The sequence below is a fragment of the Schistocerca americana genome, chromosome 6 (genome assembly GCF_021461395.2).
Source record: "Schistocerca americana isolate TAMUIC-IGC-003095 chromosome 6, iqSchAmer2.1, whole genome shotgun sequence".
Lineage (NCBI taxonomy): Eukaryota > Metazoa > Arthropoda > Insecta > Orthoptera > Acrididae > Schistocerca > Schistocerca americana.
Window position 1 is genome coordinate 380,580,710 of NC_060124.1, and position 19,582 is coordinate 380,600,291.

A 19,582-nucleotide genomic window follows, 5' to 3' on the forward strand; every position below is an offset into this window, starting at 1 on the left:
TAAAGTGTTTCGGGAACTGGAAAAAGTACTGGTATAAGTATATAGTATATATTTGGGAATATTTTGAAGAGGATAACATTGCTTTAGATTAACAAATAAAGTTCTTACCAAAACATAAAAATGAATATGTGAACGCATCTCGAATGTCAATCTTTTTGCTTGGAAGTCTAGAATCGGTGTACATGTTTCGAAGGAAATTTCAGCAGTGTTTCGAATAGCTATTGCACACATGTTTTAAACCATATGTCTTAGAATCAGGTGAATAGTGATCGAGGTACAGATTTAGTGTTCCATAAGCATCAAAGGGGTCTATACCGATGGGTTTCCTCCCAAAACTATTAGTTTTACTTCGCGGCCATTCCAGTAAACCATGCGTCTTTTTTTCCGTTCCTTACTTATGTGTCCTATTGCGTGAGGCTGATGTTTGCATAGATTGCAGCCCTTTAATTGGGACTGGTAATATTAGCCAATAGGTCTTTTTGGGCCGCCTCTTTAATACACGCTGTAATTACATTAGAGACGATCGAACGCTTGTTACTCCGCAAATACTTTCACTTCTTCGTATTTTACACATTTTCTTGTAATGCTAGACGATTATCCATGACTTCCGGATATCGGAGTACATCAGTAGGTATACAACGTTAACTCACTGACACTGGCAACTAAGATCTCACGAACAGAAACGACGTATATCACTGCACGCCGATCTACACCGCTAGACCGATAATGGACAACTGATTTTGGATGCCCCTGTAGGCCGGTGGCAGCGTTCTTCCGGGAAAGGCCACTTCCCCCACCAAAAGCGCTGCTCGCTCTTGAGTTTACAGACAGACTATATCAAACAGTAATGGCGTCAGTGGGTAGATTAAGATACAGGCTTTCATGTAAAATAAAGTTATTGATGTATCTTAACACGTCTTTTTTAATTTCAAAAAGGTACTTACTTGAAAAACACGCCTCGTAATCCAGGGACACTTAGTGCATTCGATCTTCAACGTCTACAGCGCTGTTGCACATAATATGAAAGTTTGGGTCACACTGATACACAACACGATGCGACGTGCCAACCGCTCCATGTTCATACTCTCTTTTGCAGACGCGAGACAGCTGGAAGACTGTGTTCATCATGGCGGCGATGGTGCACCTATTCGGCGTGACGTTCTACGCGCTGTTCGCCTCCGGAGAGCTGCAGCCGTGGGCGGAGCCGGCGGCCGCGTCGCCCGCCGCAGACAAGAAGTGGAACCCCCTGGACGAGGCCTACCAGCTGGACCCCGGCCGGCAGCTGCCGCCCGCCGGCGACCAGCCGACCTCTCCGCCCCCACCTCCCGCCCCGGGCGTTCCACCCAAAGTGCGTGCCAACCAGCCGGTAGCCGTCTAGCCGTCCTGTCGTGCCTCTGCGCCCTGCACTCGATCGCGGAGCTCTGTTATCCCTCAGTACCGTCAGTAGCTACACAAGAAATGCCTGGTCGGCACAGAATAGCGACAATAACAAAAGTCAACTCAGCCCGCGGCTCGGTTCAGCTACCTTAACCAGTTTGTCGATAGAGCAGTGGACTCACACAGGTAGCTGAAGTAACGGATAGTATGCTGGTTGGAGGAAGAACAACTGAATAATAAAGTGAGAGTAGTAAGGGAGTGTCGAATCGATGAAAATTTTCGATATAACCATCGATTAGAAATGTTCCACTGTCGAGCAGTAGCTATATAATGGCAGCCAATCAGCGACGAATGCACGGAAGTGGGTGCTTTCGAATAAATTTGTCCCTTAATCGAAGGCTTTGATGAATAATACCCCACTTTTAAAGGTTAATATCTAACAAACGTTGTTGAAAGAAAGGTATAAACATACAGAATCTTGAAATATAACGAACGATAATATTTTAAAAGAAAACAAATTGAAATATGTTATCTTTTGACTGACTTTACTGTATAAATGATTGTAACTAAATACTTTAACATAAAGCTAAGTTAAAAGAATTAAACAAACCATTAGCATGAGATCGAATTATAGAAACCAAAGCACCAACATTGGCAACTGCTTTGATAATATAAATAAAATTTCTATTACTCGGTTGAATTAATCACATCAGTCATATATTTGCACATCTAGTATCATAACGTACACCTTCTGCACTAACGTCATTTACACAGAGTGAAAAACATTTAAACCGACAAACCCTGGGAGGTTGTAGAGGACATCAAAACAAATATTTTTCCCTAATGTTATTTTTTCCTATGAGGAGTATTTAAACCGGTAGAGAAAGATTTCTCTAGCGGAAAATTAATTAAACCAACAAATACTTTTCCATTTTTGTATGACCAAGAGACAACACATTAACACAACCCAATTTCAATTACAGCAGATTTTCAAAAATGCCTCCATTGACACGTAAACAAAGGTTACACCGTCGGATGACGTTCTGTCTGACACGGGCAAAAACCCCAGGAGTATCCTGAATTGTTCCTGCTGCTGCTACTATCCGGGCAACCACATCCTCTTCTGATGCAACAGGAGTTGCGTAAACAAGGTTGCGCATCTCTCCCCACACAAAAAAACTCCAGAGGGGACATATCTGGGGATCGAGCAGGCCATGCTATAGGACCACGTCTGCCAATCCACGTTTCTGGGAACCGTAGGTCCAGGAATAGACGCACACGACGACTGAAATGTGCCGGCACCCCTTCATGTTGGAACCACATGTATGTCTTATAGGGAGCGCGATGTCTTCTAACAATTCTGGCAATTCTCTGGAGAGAAAATTGTAATAGTGCCTACCATTTAATGGCCTAGGTAGCAGATACGACCCAATTAAACAGTCCCCAACAACACCGACCCACACATTAACGAAGAACCGCACTTGATGAGCGCTAGTAACTGTGGCATGTGGGTTATCCTCACTCCAAACATGCGAATTGTGCATGTTGAAGACTCCATCACGCCCGAATGTTGATTCATCGGTAAACAACACAGGGGATGGAATTGTAGGATGCATTTCACACTGTTCCAGGTACCACTGCGAAAACTGTGCTCTGGGTGGATAATCCACTGGTTCCAGGTTGTAGACACGCTGTAAGTGAAATGGATGTTACAATTGCTCTAGAAGGACTGTTCTTACAGTCATCTGATTCGTACCCATGTTACGTGCACCTTCACGAGTGCTGATTGAAGAATCGCGCACCACATGCTGCAAGACAGCTTCCTCAAATTGCAGCGTTCTTAAAGTGCGACGGCATCCCTGTCTAGGTAATCTGCTAAATGACTCGGTCTCACGCAGACGTTGGTACACAGCAGCAAAGGTCCTATGATGCGGGGTACGGCGATCAACATACTGTTGTCGATAAACCCGCTGTGCAGCTCGTCCGTTGTGGTGCGCTACGTAGTACTCACCAACCACATCAGTGAACTCACTCCAGGTGTACCGCTCCATTAGTAAACAGAGACAATGCACTACTACACTGGTGGACAGCAGTTACCTGCAACTGAAGAGCGTAATACGTCCTCCACTGGTTTAAATAATCCCCATAGGAAAAAAATGACATTAGGGAGAAATATTTGTTTTGCTGTCCCCTACAACCTCCCAGAGTTTGTCGGTTTAAATACTTTTCACCCTGTAGTAACGATTATGGAAATGTTATTCCTGTTGTACTAAATAGTACAGTTACTAACTAAAATAAGCTGTAGATGATAGTTAAGTTGGAAAGTTGAATCACGGCAAACTTTCCATGGCTGGTTACATTAAAAGCGAATGTCTACTGGCTAAAGCTATTACAGCAACTACCATTAATGGCATTTATTTGTTAATTCATTGTCCGTCTGCTTAGCTGGGCGGTAACGTGCTCGCCTCCCATGCAAGCGGGTCCGGGTTTTGATTCCCGGTCGGGTTGAAGATTTTCTACGCTCGGGGACTGGGCGATGTGTTGTCCTTATCATCATTTCATCCTCATCACTGGCACGAAAGTCGTCCAATATGGTGTCGACTGAAATAACACTTGCAGTCGGCGGCCGAACTTCCCCGGAATGGGGCCTCATTGCCATACGCTCATTTCATTTCATGTAAATTCATTAAGTGCAGAAAGGGCACTGCAGTAAGATCGTCGATATGCTGTACAGTAAAGTGTAATATTATTAACAATCAAATCTAAAGGTTGCATGTTTTAATGTTTACTTCTGTGCAGAAACCGCGAATGAACTTCTATTCTAACAAATACGGAAGATCAGAAAATGGTGAAACGGAAATCGGAAGTTAAATTCCCTACGCTCTTTTCTTGTCAAATTATATTTTCTTGCAGAAAATACTCAAAATTCCGTACTCCAACACCACTACAACATTGGGACCGTCGATGAAATTGTTGTCGTACCTTCTCGAATATTCCTCATCGTCGCGGCCATAAAATTTTCCCTGAGCTGCTCTTAACGGCTGTTGACTTCACTACACTTGTCACCGATTGGCTGTCCTTTTATGCCCGTTGCATTTCCGCCCACTGGCTAATTAGAAAATTTTCATCTATTCGACGTCGGCCGACCTGCTCTGTTCTTATTAATTCGTATTTCTCCACCCTGTACATGCGTGCGTCGGATATAATTCCTGGTCCTCTGGTCATATAGTACACACGTAACACATTTTACTTTGAAAATACCTTCTTACTAGGTTAGCGTTGAGGCTACGGACGACAGCTGCAAGAAATATCGATAGTGGTATCCGTACACCCTAATGTCACCTGTAGATACGATTATAATCAAAATATTGACTAATCATTCAAACCACGGTACCAATTCCAGTTTCCCCAGGTATTAATCAATCTCTATTCAGTATTAGCAGCAATTTGTTGTTCACAACTGAAACGTGTATCTTACAATGATGCACAATTTTACTGGAGAAGAAATTAGTCATCTACATCTTAACACAGAGTAACAGCTCCACCAACCATTACAATACACTAGTGCTCCGTGGCTTGGACCGAATAAGGTTCTCAGTGTGAGAAACATCGACATCCAGTCTTTTAGAGCTGCAGCTTGCAAGAGGTCAGGGCTATCACGTGAATGCTGTCACTGAACATAAGAGCGCTGTTACAATGCGATCCCAGATATTTTCAGAAATGTTACGAGGAAATAACCTAGTGTAGTCGGTTAAGACAGGGCTAATAATATTAACACCCATTGCTGAGACGATGGGTACATGATGCAATCTACGACACAGCTTTTATAATACAAGATGATTCTTCTGCCCACATTACAAGTACCCCGTCCTTCCCGCTGTAATCAGACAACTTTATGATCAAATGTGAAAGAGAAAGTGTGTAATTCTACTCCAAATGTCTCTCCGACACAGTTCCATCCTTTCTAGTTCTCCCTGCGTTTTCAATAGGAGATGCGTGAGCAGTAATCAGATTTGACCCACTGCAACCAGCAATGCTTCGTATTGAACCAGAAACGCCACTTACTCTGCCTTCGCCAGGTTCGTCTTTTGGGTTCAATTCTGGGGTGTGTCTCTTATCAACTTAGGAATATGAATTTTTGTGTCCGTGAAGTATAAGATAGGACGAGGAAGCATGGCTGCTAGATCCCTAAATCCACCACTCACTCACCTCCAAAGGCTCCCACCCCCCCCCCTCCAACCCTCCCCCCATCCTCCATCGGTTCGTCCCTATAATTGTTCTATGATCATATAGGCTTTGCACGGCACTTTACATGGTTAACAGACACCTCCAAGAATTCTACTCAACCGAGAAGCGCTGAACTGACGGCCGTTGAAGACTGGTAGGAGGCAGCCGTCCACAGGTGCTATCCATAAGAAGAAAGCCGGGCGTCGTTTTCTGAATTGGTCCCGCCTGTCGGGCCGTAGGGCCCACATAAATACCCAGCGGGCGGTGTGATACCGAGCAGAGCTCTATCTCCGCCCACGTGACAGGTGATGCAAAGTAAGGCAGCCCGGGACCACTCGCTCCTTAACGCCCGCTGTGCAGGCCACCCAAATGACACTTCTGTTTCGCGTGGAGCGACCGTGCTCCACGGCATACAACAGTGAGTAAGGCACCCGCGATGAACACTGCTTTTTTCCACTGTAGTTCGAGAGTTATTTCTGTAACACTCGTAATGTGACTAATCGAACTCTTTAACGATGCGTGCAACTCTTCTTTCAGTCTGTTTTCTCTCTGCAATTAACCCCGTTTGGTAAGTGTTGTAGATCGTCGATTAATTCGAATTGGTGGAACGAGAGTTCTGTAAGTGAGCTCTTTTCTTGCGTGAATTACACTTCATCAGTATTCATCTATTAAATTACAGTCCACCATCTTCTTTTCCCAAGACTAGCGTCGTTCACCCTTAAATCGACCAGAAAGATAATCCTGAACATCACCCGGCTGTAACTACTTTCAGTGACTTTACTTATTTGTATTTATTTATTGCTATTTCATCAAGACCAGCCCTCTTGAATTTCTACTGCAACTCGTTTGACACGCGATTTATGCTATATTAAAACCATTATCGTTCAAATTACAATTCTAAAATGACTATCTTATCGTCTGCTTTCACGCATTAATTACATTTATTTATGCTGCAGGTAAGCTGGCAGTCTGTTCACTAGGCAATAATAATCTGCAGATCTCTGCAAGTGAGTATTCTAAATCCTTGACTACACTTCGCAAGTGTTAATGCACTGCTCCATACTTCAATCAACGACATCGACATTCGCCTGAGCTTGCCGATAGCTTCTAAATGACTCGTCTCACAACCCCTACACAAGTGAAGTGCAGGTGAATCATTGCCCTCTTATATACAGCAGCAACACTGCATATTCAAATTAGACTGAGACAAAGAAGACTGATTCTGTGAATGACTGCTGTAAGCTTACTTACTGATATTTTCACCAACCAGACCAAGATGTAGCTACAATTGTAAGGTACGGGCTAACATAACGGCGACTCCTTACTCAAAAATGACAAACCATGTGCTCCCAGCTGCGACACTGCGTACAGTACATGTATCTCATGGTTGTACTATTGAATTATCGTCATAGTCAGTAACCCTCTCCATCGTTCGTAGCCCACGTGCTCAGATGGCACCAGAACCTGATGCCCAACTATATTGTACAAAACATTTCTTCTAGTTTCGAATCGAATGGGGTCTCTGTTGAGTTTGCAAATTAGTAGGAAGTTTAACTAGTAGGAGGTTTAATTTGGTTATGAGAGGGAAGATAAGTTGCTTTGGGAAACGACTCAGAAGCAATTTCATCACATTAGGTTCATATCAAGGGTCGCCACTGAGATACGTCTCAGAAATAGACCACCGTCTACAAAAACATATATTTAATGAGATCCTCAACAAACAAGGCATAATTATTCAGTGTACATCACCTCGCCCCATCATTGCTACCGTTCATCGCAGTTTTTCAGTTACAAGCAACAGCTAGAAGAAGATATTCATAATTTCCATATTTGTCAATAATTTGTGACAACGGATGTTCCATACCCATCTGTACAGCCCTGTTAATTAATGTTCTACCAATATATTTTCAGAAATTGTCGCCTTGCATTTAATTTTTTAGCTGCCTTTGGGAAAATTCACCTTCCGGCTGATCTTTGTGTGAGCACAAATACCATTTACAGAAGTTATTACGTGGCAAAGGAAGTGTTGCAGTCGTTTTTGAAGTAAATTGCTTCTGTCTTCCGTTCAAAAAAATACGATCCGTCCGCATCCTTTCGAGCTTATGCTTATGCCAATGTCCTCTTCACTGACGGCTGTTTCCTCCAGTATTATCCCTCTGAGGAAATTCAACAATGAGCTTAACCAAACTTTAACACTTCTGCAGCTTGCGAAGATTTAGACTCCATTCATTTGTTGCTAACGTTCCAACTACTTTTTTGCTTCTGTTGAGATGGAAACGAAAGATAAAAATATTCGTTTTTGGTTCAGTTTTCTCAGATTTTTTTCTGTAGTGGGATATGGCTGCCAAAGACTGAAAAATGCGATAACTTCATGCAACTACTTTTTTTTCTCGGGAAGTTCATAGCACGACGCAAAAGAGGACCTACTCAAGTGACAATACAAAAAAAGTTATTTGGTTTAGTTCTGATCTGTTATAACAATATATATACTTTTAGCAAGTTACAATTAACAACAAGAATGTAGCACAGACAGAACTGTTGAAGTGCTGTGGAGTATTAAATAAAATCAACTTAATCAAATAAATAACTTCTTTTCAATACAATCAGATTTTTACTTCTCAAAGACGTACTCCTGATGCAGCTAAAGTGGCCATCAATAAGCGTCGTCGATTTTTGTCCTTGAATACGTTAGATCCATGGTACCCGGAAAACAGCAGGTTACTCCAATTTGGTTTCTAGCGGATTAACAGAGGAGTTCAGAAAAAATTCCATTGGAAATTTAGTGCAATGCAGAGCACACAAAACTTGCAGTCTCTTCTAATCGGCATTCATTGCAAACTCTCGGGATGTGGATGCGATGGAGGAGTAGGTGAGTGATAATGGAGCACCATGATTGCCTCCATTGTCTCAGATTACTTTTGCCTATACACCAGTAAGATAGTATGGTGACATGTACTGGATGTTGAAGTGTAATCCAGATGCACTGAAGATGGCTATTTATAGCCGAGATCTAGATATTCATGAGTAAAAAAACTAATGGAATTGGAACTGATTGTTGTGTGCCTCTCCTTTCTTGTAGTCTATAGTCGCTGTGCACAACAGTTCCTTATGGAATCAAAGTAGGTAAAAATTACTTATTCCCTGAAAAATGTAAAAGTAAGCTTCAAGTGATGGTTGTTCCCATACACCAGTTTTTATTTAAGTATCTGCAGTGCGCTTATAAGCAAAAACGGACCACATTTGTAATGCTTATAAAGTGTTTTTTCTTGTTTTTCCCTGCGTCACAGATTCATAATTTATCAGAAATGAGAAATTTTCTAGAAAAGCATTCGTGCATTCCGTTCACAGGAAACCCGTGACAAAGCAATGGCTAAATAGGTGTGTGTGTGTGTGTGTGTGTGTGTGTGTGTGTGTGTGTGTGTGTGTGTGTGTGTGTGTATGTGTGTGTGTGAGGGAGAGAGAGAGAGAGAGAGAGAGAGAGACAGACAGAGACAGAGAGAGCGGGAGACAGAGAGAGACGGGGTAGGAGGGAGGCAGAGACGAAAGGATGAGACGAAGATGACTCGTGTGACTGTAAAAATACAGAATAACACAATATTTAGACTCAGAGTGACACATGTCTCTAATTACGTGGTTCCTTGTTTCTGATAAGAACATGAACTCCACCTTGCACTCCCATTGTCTGACACATTCCTCCCTCAAGCTTCATCATCCACCAGTTTACCAGTTTATACTCCCATGTACCACAGTACTTCAAATCATCCTTGTCTGTGTATATATGTGTATGTTGTGTGTGTGTGTGTGTGTAAATGTGAAGACGAATTATAGAGCTCATCTTGTAGTTTACCCAAGCACGACATTTAGTGAACGAAATCATCAGGCATTATGTAGGCGTATGACAAGCCTTCAGCGTGCTTGATAGCACTGTAATACAAAACTTAAGTTCTGATTTTTGCAGAATAAATGTTCCGTATGAAACGAATGATGAGACGACACAAATTTTCTGGTTTTTCTCAGAGTAATCACGCTGATCTATTTATCTGTTGCCGTCCGATGGTGTCCACAAATAGTGCATACGAAGATGTTTCATAGTTTTCCTTTTTGCTTCTCTAAATAATAAACAACTTGAGATGGCTTGATAAATTTTGCGGTCACTACTTCAAACTGTAACATAACATCAGCATGACACCGGATAACACTGGATGAGAGCTCTGTGGTGTTAAACAAAAATCTTATAACTCGGTCCAAGATGTACTATTTCAAATTACAAGGTGTATATTACACAAAAAAATAATCTTCCACTTCAAATTTATCTTTTTACTTAGGTATCAATGAAGTCTTGCATTCCAGCTGAAAATGCAAACGAATTTTCGCCACTTTTTGAGTGCTTGATCAGAACAATTGGGGTCAAAATATCGAATCAGAGCTTCTGTTTCACATCTGGTACTTCTAATAGCTTTCACTGAAAATCAGGAAATTGAACTGGTTTATCAACGAAGATATTCAGACTAAAAATTTCCGCACGGTGCTACGATCACAAATGATACGTGCAGTGTAGATTACCTTGTTTCGGTAATATTCAGTAAAATGGGAAAAGTGATCACAGACCCAAATTTCGCTTCTGGATAGAGCACATGATGAAGGTAAGTGGTTTGCCTTCAAGAAACTGAAGCCAGCGAATATGGACAGTTACTGGACCACTCGTATGAAATGTGTAACGATTTATTTACGGCTTTTGATGCTGTGTTGAGTCTAGTTAAGCAATCCCATAAGTCAGAAACGCTCAGTGGTACAATATTTCTCCTAACAAGTCCGACTGTTATCAAAAATCCACTTCAATCGGTATGCAAATGTTAGCGAAGCACTACTATCGTGACAGCATTCGCTCAGCTCGAAATGATTGAAGCCTTGCACAGATTCTCAAAGAATGTCACTTGTGGCGTGGAAAGCTCCGCTTACATTTCGGGAAACCCATTTTCACAGAAGATTTTCAGAGTGCATCACACTCCAAGGACAACCGCTATTAAGCAGGCAGAGACACTATTGTTATTTTCATTTATAGTAAACCTCCAAAAAGAAGATTCGTCTATCTGAACTAAACACATACAGCAACATCACCTCACTACGTTCTCTAAGCAAGATGACACCAGAGATCAAGTTGTCACTTTATTTACGTTATTGTTCAACATGTGCCAAGGTCACTGAGGCTGAATATTAGATTTAAAAGTTTGTTTACAAGACGATGTTCCCCAACGGCAGCGATTTTTAGTCTGTGGACTATAGGGGGAGGGGGGGGGGGGGGTAACACTGAACTCGAGGGGTGGGGGGGAGACCGAACTTATCTGAAAGAAAAAAATGACTTAAAAGAATTGATCAATTTGCTGACAAAATGGCAACGCAAAATATATTGTGACACAATAAAAAATTAAAATCCACATTTACTCTGGTATAATGCCCTTATATAGAAGTGTATCAGTACTGCAGAATGCTTTTAATAATTAAATTTTCAATATTAAATTAAAAACAAGTTTTGTAATTATTAGTGACTGCTTTGGGCCTGGAGTGTAGAGCAAACATTTTCGAAGAAGGTTTGAATACTAGAAATACAGATTCAGAGCCCCTTTTACTACGTTTAGCTGCGATTTATATTTATCCTACTTGATACTTATATATATATATATATATATATATATATATATATATATATATATATATATATATATATATATATAACCACACATAAAAATTGTATTCTTCCAGGGCTCGTACCTCTGATTTGATTGGTGTTAGAAAGTTTGGATAGACCTAGGGATAGGGACCATTTGTATGCCCAATATATGGATCGTCTCACTAACATTATCCTACAGAACAGGATAAAATTATGAGTACACATCCTCCTCGTTATGCAAATAGAGCAAAGTAAGTTCGGTCTTTCTGCATTTGTTGCGATCTACGTTGGGCCTTAGGTGGCTTTTGGAGGCACCATTGGGTGGTTCCTCAGAATAACACAAGGAAAAGGATTCTCAGACGGCTATGCACATAAAATGGCTAAAATTTTAAGTTGCGTCTCTAAGATCCCCATCTCGAAAGACCTCGAAAATTTTACTGTTATCTTTATCCATTTCCGAGATGCAGAGGTCCAAACGTACTTCACACTGACACGTAAAAGACGCGCGTAACATATGGTCTGAGAGGAAAACGTAGTTTGTAAAGTGATGTAGCACGGAGAAATACACTGTAAACTGTCTCACTTATCGCTAGAAGAGTTGTTGGAACTCCATGTTATAGTACTGAAGCAGGTGGACATGCAAAGTCAGGGCTGAGGTGCGAAATTAGTTCTGCGTTATCTCTGTCACACGTAAGTAAACTATCAGAATTTTACTGATCCACACAGTCCCTTTCATATGGGTAGTATGTCCTGCTGTGGCAGTAAAAAGAAGGGGACCAGTGGAAAAATGCTCTTATCGGAGCACATAAAAGGTGAATATACTCCTGCTTAAAATTCTCTGACTGAAAAGTTGGATACCAGTTGACTTAATCTACCTCTCTCTGAACTTTTAAAAGTTTCTCCAAACATTTTTGACTGCATAATTTTCGCGCCCTTTTAACGTGAACTCACTTCTCACTCCCACACGCCCCCCTAACTGTAACTCACTTAGTTTTAGATGTCTCCCGACTGCTACCGATTCGGAAAATGGGAATTCCGATGCCGACATAAAGTGTACGCGTGGCAATGCATCTTTCTCCGCTCAGGGACTGGGTGTTGTGTTGTCCTAATCATCATCATTTCATCCCCATCGACGCGCAGGTCGCCAAAGTGGCGTCAACTCGAAAGACCTGCACCAGGCGAACGGTCTACCCGACGGGAGGCCCTAGCCACACATTTCCATTTCCAATGCATCTTTGTTGACCTTGATGGTCGTTACATTCTAATGGTTTTCTCAGAAACTTCATACTTAACCAATTGCCGCCTCACTCCTTATGGCTACAGAACCCTCCTCGGCCCTGATTTCAGCTTCTCGATAGATTTTCTGCATCACCGTCGTGAGTCAAGAAATCACCCATTCAGTGACCCATTGGTCCATGGCTGTAAGTCGCTCATACCCATCCACACCCACTTGCCCATTCTCACTCACTTTTTCAACCCGACTTACAGTCACTATCTCTTTCCGGCTTTCTGTCTCTGTCTCGTGCCACAAAGCACAGGTTTCTTCGTTCTGTCCTACTTCTATCGTCTCCTCTGTCACTGCCACCCTCTTGTTCTCTCATTCCTTTCCACTACTGCTGTCTCTTCTCACTGTCACTATTTCACTCTTCCTCGTTTTCATTCTCACTGGCTCTCATCCACTTCCACTTTCTCCTTCTTTTTATTCCTCTCCCACTAGCACTGTTTCCTTTTCTCTTCTCCAGCACCATTCTTTCGCTATCAACTACGTTCCACTCTCATTGTATCCCTCACACTGCTATTGCCTCCTTCGCTTTTTCTATACCACAGCCACTGTCTACAATCTTCCAGTACTGATTACTTCTCCGTGTCTTTCCCGCTTCTCTCTCAGCATAAAAAAGCGTGGATATTTTCACGCGCCAATATTTTTTCAAAAATTTTTAAATGAGCTGAGGAAGGCATAATGTGGCAGATAGTAACCCACTTTTCAACAAGAGTTTTTTTAAAGAGGAGCATATTCGCCTTTTTTGTGTTCCGATAGGAGCAGTCTTACGCTGGCCCCTTCCTTTCCCTGTCACAGCGAGCCATGTCACTCCTGTGAAATGAACTTGATGTGTCAGTAAAACTTTAATTGTTTAGTATGTCAGATTGAAGTAACACAAAACTAATTTTAGACGTCAGACCGGATTTTACGTGCACAAAAATTTTACATATGCTTCAGTACTGCAGTACAGGATTTTCAGACGCCTTCAGGTGTTAACGGACACACTCTGTAACTACGTTTCCGCCTCACACCGGATTTTGTGTGCGCACTTTAAGTGTTGAGGTAAGCTCACTTTACCCTCTGCATCTTCAAAACGGATAAAGGTATCAAGAAAATGTTCAGGGTTTATCGAGATCTGGATCTTAGGAATACACCGTATAAATCTCAATCATTTTCTGTGCACAGTCAGCTTCAAATCTGCAGCTTAATTTTGGTACCCGAAAATCATGGTTTTGGGGTGTTTCTCGATAACGGATAAAGATTTTTGAAAAATGGAAAGATGATACGTGTAGATAATCCCTAGGGAATATACGTTAAAATCTGAGCTATTTGCTGCGGTTAGTTATTTAGATATCCGTTTTTGACGGGATGAAACTGATGAAAAACGCTTTTTCCTGGTTTTTCTCTAGAACCGCCCATGAACAAAGTGGCATCTCCATAAGCCTAAAGGGCACCGTAGCCCGCATCTAACACAGAAAGAATCAACCGATTTACTCCATTTGGCTAATCTGACGGAGGTGTGTAATATTCAGACTTTCAGCCCGTTTCGTTGCAGTAAGGCGAGCCTTCATTTCAGTATACAAAGGACTGTCCAGAACACTTGACCCTACCTTTCTATTACCAACAGAACCCGAGGTATCAGCCCCGGAAAATCCTGTTTTTATGCGCGGCGTTTGGAACATATTAGGTAGCACATGCTGAGGCATGCGTAACTATAACGTAAAATATAAACATAAATAATCAAATCAAAATCAACAATGGTACTCATCAGTCTAAAGAAATAATAAAAAAGACGTTATGAAAAAATGGAAACATAAAAATAAATTTAAACAGTCATAAAAAATAAGAACAATGTATGGAGCAATATTGTTGACGAAATACTTTTGCTTGGAAAGTCACTGAATGGGTGATTACTTGACTCACGACGGTGATGGAGAAAATCTATCGACAAACTGAAATGAAGGCCGAGGAGGGTTCTGTAGGCATAAGGAGTGAGGCTGCAGTTGGTTAAGTATCAAGTTTCAGAAAAAAACATTAGATTGTAACAACCATCAAGGTCAATAGAAAAGCACTGCTTTATGTCTGCATCTGAATTCCCATTTTTCGAATCGGTAGCTGTCAGGAGACATCGAAAACTCAGTGTTTTTGGTCGAGTCGCTTAGCTGTCAAACAGTGCTGTATAGGGGTGCCACCTTTGGCAAGCCATAAGTCGGGAGTCTTCAAACGCAAGGTAGCACTTCATATACTAAATGTGGAATTCTTTCTAACGTTCGTAGGTTTTTGTCCTCACACTAAAACCGAACTAAACATGCCATACTTGAAACTATAAAGATCTAAATGTTACAGCGTTTTGCGTACACTAATAATTGGTGAAGATCATTGGAGCTGTGGCTGGAACTTATAGCCGTATTTTTTACCTTATGTAGAGGTCGCTAGAAGTTTCTTCTTGTGTAGTAGACAGAACTCTAAGCAGCTCATGTTAAAGTTTATTTTGACAAGAAGTTTACTTTCCACAGAAAATATGTACAGTGTTGCAACACATGGGTGGGATTCATTAACTAGTATGAAAATGAGGCGGAGAAACAATTGAGTTTTTAACCCATTGTATTGTTTATTCCTCATGTATTTTACACATACTGGCTTTGGCTAACAAGAATAAGACAATAAACTTAGAGTATGAAACTAAAAATTATACAATATGATATAAAAGAAGTATAACTGTAAAGTACACAAAAACTAGGGATTTGAGTGTGTTCTGTCATATTCATGTGTGTGCACGAGACAGTCCCCTAAAAATACGGGTAGGTGGCGACCTTAATGCCGCGTGCCATGTCGCTGATGTAATTATTGTCTAATGCTACTTATTTCATTTGGCTACTACATAATTCCTACAATCTGATTAAAATTACTCGTTATTTGGTATATGATCTTAGAGCCGATTTCTTTCTATCAGAGCTCTCAGTGTCACGTGAAAACTGCCTACTGTTGGCACAACAAAATACCAGTTTACTTGCAGTATCGAGTGGTACGACACGCAGTAAATGCGTGTTCTGTTACCTTCAATGTGTATACTAACTTTCGTTATCAGTCTTCGATGTGATCCCTCTTGTCTGTTGAAACGTGCTGTAAAAGAGATATAGCACTGGTCTGGAAGCCCCACACAACATGTATAGGGAGGCAAGGAGTTATGCTTAAAGGACAAATCAGCAATTTTTGCGCGATGTGCAGTTCCCAGAAAGGTTTAACATTTTTGACATGGCAGGCGCAAGGTGGGCTAAGTTAGTACATGAGTTTATCTTAAATTAATTGCCACAGAATACTTGGTTTGCCTGGATACGTAAAACCAGCTGCCAACATAGTGTCTTATATTCACATCACACCTCATTGCCGAGAATGGTCTTAGAAACACTTAAGAAACAGTAATTCTGAATGTGACCAGCTAGCTGCATCTGTGTCACCCACAACCAAGCGGCAACTTACAGTCAATATGGCAACGCTGTAGTGCCACGTGACAAACGCCAAATAACAAGCAGTGTTAATTTGACACCTGAATCTTACAGACTTGCCCTTTCGAACTGCTTCATACTTCTAGGATGTGAAGGTCAGAGTCCGGACATTAATTATTTCCTAAAGCAGTACTACACAGTTCTCAATAAAAGGAAATGAGAATATCGCCATTCAAGATTAGAAGTATTTCATGCACTGCCCAAAAATGCGAAATGTTAAATATCATTTTACTTCTTGGCGTTAAACAGTATTATTGAAGCATATAATTTTTTTCAATTAACAGGTAAGACATTTTGCATGTCTGCATAAAATTTTAATTTATTTTCAGCGATCAGTTGCCCAACACAAAAAGTTCTTTTTATTATAAAATATGATCCAATACTTCTTAATTAATTTCTCTATTTGGTAATAAACATGTAAATAAAATGAAACAAAAAACATCGTTTGCTACTGGTAAGATTCAAACCAGCGACTCCACTTAACAAATCTTTTATCCTACACATTCAGTTTCAATTTGTTCAATTAAATTTTTATTGGACTGAAATACAAGAATTACATGATTTTACAAATTTCGATTCATAGCTCAACATATCGTTCAGATTCTTTACAGTGAACAGGGAATAATTAATTACACCAGTATGAAGCAGTCTGGGGGTTCTATAATAACTTCTGTGCAGCATTGGGTCACGGCGTTATGCTGAAGTCATGGGAGCAGGCCATTAGTTGCTTATTCAAACATAATCAAAAGACAAAACATTTTCTGAGCAATCAGTTGACTACACTGGAACCGTCTCAGTGAAGGCGTTGGCCACGCCCCCTCACAACACGTGATGATGGCAGAAAGTAGCGGCAGTGAGTGACAGCTACCGTGTGGTGACCTTATTTTGGGCCCAGCGGTGCTGATTCCAGTAGCTTACACAACAGCTTGTGGCCAGCAAGTGGGACTCGGCTGTACCGAGCACTACTGAAGACTGCCAGTTTATTTGCATGAGACGACAGCCTCTGTTGTTGGTGGTGATAGTGGTTGTGGAACTCGCCCCAACGGCTGATAGTAAGTGGTACGGAAGTGTTGGCAGCTGTGCCACCCGGGTCTCGTTCCACTGCCCTCCAGGTCAGAAGTCTTGCAGCTGCTGGAGTGGACCAGGAGGCAGCCAGCCAGCAGAGTTGTAGGAAGTCCAGTTTGGAGTTCTTGGCATTACCAGACAGTGCAGCAGTTCAAGCCTGGACCTGTCACGCCTTCATGCTGCCATCTGTATGTCGGACGTCCGGTGTGGCTCTCTCGTCCCCACAGGCGCCACGTGACTTCTGATACCAGTTCTCAAATCGACGACTTAAACCTGTTCTCTGCTCACTTGACACGCTGTTTCCAGCTGTGCTTGATACAACAAATCCGTTGCCTGGGAGAGTGGAAATGGCTTGTCTCGACCTGCAAAGCTTCCTTTTTCCCTGTGCAGTTTCAGTCTTTCGGTGCTTGGGCTGGTATGCGTCAGGGTGTGTTGGAACGTCAACATGTTAACGTCCGTCGGCTGCGTTCCACTGCTGTGGCTGAACTGATAGTATATGAGGTAACGCCGAAAACACAGTGGTGGCATTACAAATATGATCATGAAAATGCAAGTTACAGAGGAATATATTTTTTAAAGTAACATTAATTGTTTTTGGTTCTTCTTGTTCATTTTCTTTAATACTTTGCTACATAGGGTGTATGAGTGTAAGGTCACGCACTTCTATTGGTCACTGAGGACAGTGCACTGAATAAAATTACATCGCAATTTATGTGATTTGCAGACTATATTACAAGTAGTTTGTTTTTAGGTTGTTTAGTGTCTCCAAGTACATAAGGCAAGAGCAAGTCAGTAAAGTTTATTTTCCCTAGTGCAGCAGGTCCTGTGTTGAAGTGTGCACGTGGATGCAAAACAGTTACTGTATACTGACAGGCGTGGTCCACTTAGTGGTGCAGTGCGACTGTGCAGGAGATATCAGGTCGTAAAGCTTGTGACGTGTTTCTGGAAAGGCTGTTCGATCCAGACAAAAAACAGTCAACTCACTGGTGGGAGTACATTTTAAGACAGCACATATAGAAATATCTGTACTTCCACACGTTACACCCTGTATATTATCTGAACTGTTTTTAAGTGTACATTGGATGAAAGATTTAAACAGCAGAATTACAACAATTGCTGTTGTATTTAAATCCTTTTTCTAAAACAAGCATATCTCGTGTACTGCAAGAAAATTAACCAGCGACACTTATGTTAACCAGTAACTCAATGATACAGATATTCTATACGTAAGAGCTCCCAGAGATCTTCTAATCACGAAAGGCTGTTTCTTTTTCGGTAATTCGTGTTCAGGCAGTGACTTTCAGATTATACTGTATAAGTATGAAGAAAATCCCAGATCCCCTGTGTGTAAGGCGTTGTGATTGTCACTAAATCAAGTGCAAATTCACAGGGAGAAAGAGTGGGCGTCAGGTAGGTCATTCCCGTCCCATCCCCCCCTCCCCCCCCCGCCCAAAAAAAATTATTTTAGTAAACGTTAATAGTTTTACATTCATTAGTTTCTAAATTTCTCTGCTAATTTCTAGGGAATAAAGTATTAAGGAAATGAAAAGTCGTGAAGCTGGCAAGGAATTCTAAAAAAAATTACAAGCTATGTTTAACACAGGATACTTTTCAATGTCTTGCCCACGTTGATCACTTTGCATACTGACAACCCGCATAGAAATTTTCAGCCAGGTACAAACACCCAGTCTGAGGCTGGGCTTACCTGCGGCCGACAAGAAACCCGACAAGTACGAGTTTCCATAGGAAATTGACTAAACCAAGATAAAAAGAGAGTAATCACCCCCAAGAAATGAATAACAGAAAGCCTGACTTCTACAACATAGGCATAAATGGCTAAAACAAACAGAATACTCCTCACTTAAATGCTAGTATAAGTTTTAGTCTGCAGACTTGTGTTGGCAAGCAGATATTGGTAAACAGTAAAGCATTTATAGCATTTATTGATACAGAAAGAGCTTTTAATATGGTTGATTAGAAGTTATCATCTAGAGCAATGCGCAATGTAAAATTTGACTGGAGGAATGGCAATTAATTTTTAGTACATGCAAAAATCAAAGTACTGATTTGGATATTGACGGTAGCAAAAAATAAGCAAAAACATTTTTTAATATTTTAATGAAGGGGGCAATAACAACAGGGAAGGAAAAGAAGAACAGAATCGAAATTAATGATATTCATATTCACCGTATCAGATTTGCTGATGACATTACAGTAGTGGCAGATTCAAAGAAAGAAGCAAATGAAATGCTTAAAGTCTTAAATCAAGAGATAACGAAACTTAAATTAAAGATAAATGCCACGAACACAAAGGTCTTGGTTTTAGATAAGGAAGGAGGTGGAGGAAGGACTGACATAGAAAAGACTGACATAGAAAAGACAGTGAGCTACTCGAGGAAGTAACCGAATTTCAGTATCTCAGTGGCACTGTGGAGGGAAACTACATATATATATATATATATATATATATATATATAT

The 19,582-nt window shown here is 41.1% G+C and overlaps 1 protein-coding gene across 1 annotated transcript in view; it reads left to right on the plus strand.

Annotated features, from left to right (window-relative positions):
* Nucleotides 1–19,582, plus strand: part of LOC124620158 (vesicular glutamate transporter 1) — a 210,413-nt gene that overhangs the window by 174,242 nt on the left and 16,589 nt on the right. Inside the window, exon 11 of the mRNA XM_047146828.1 lies at nt 1,097–1,348. Within this exon, the coding sequence (XP_047002784.1) occupies nt 1,097–1,348 (252 nt within the window). The remainder of the gene's footprint in view (nt 1–1,096; nt 1,349–19,582) is intronic.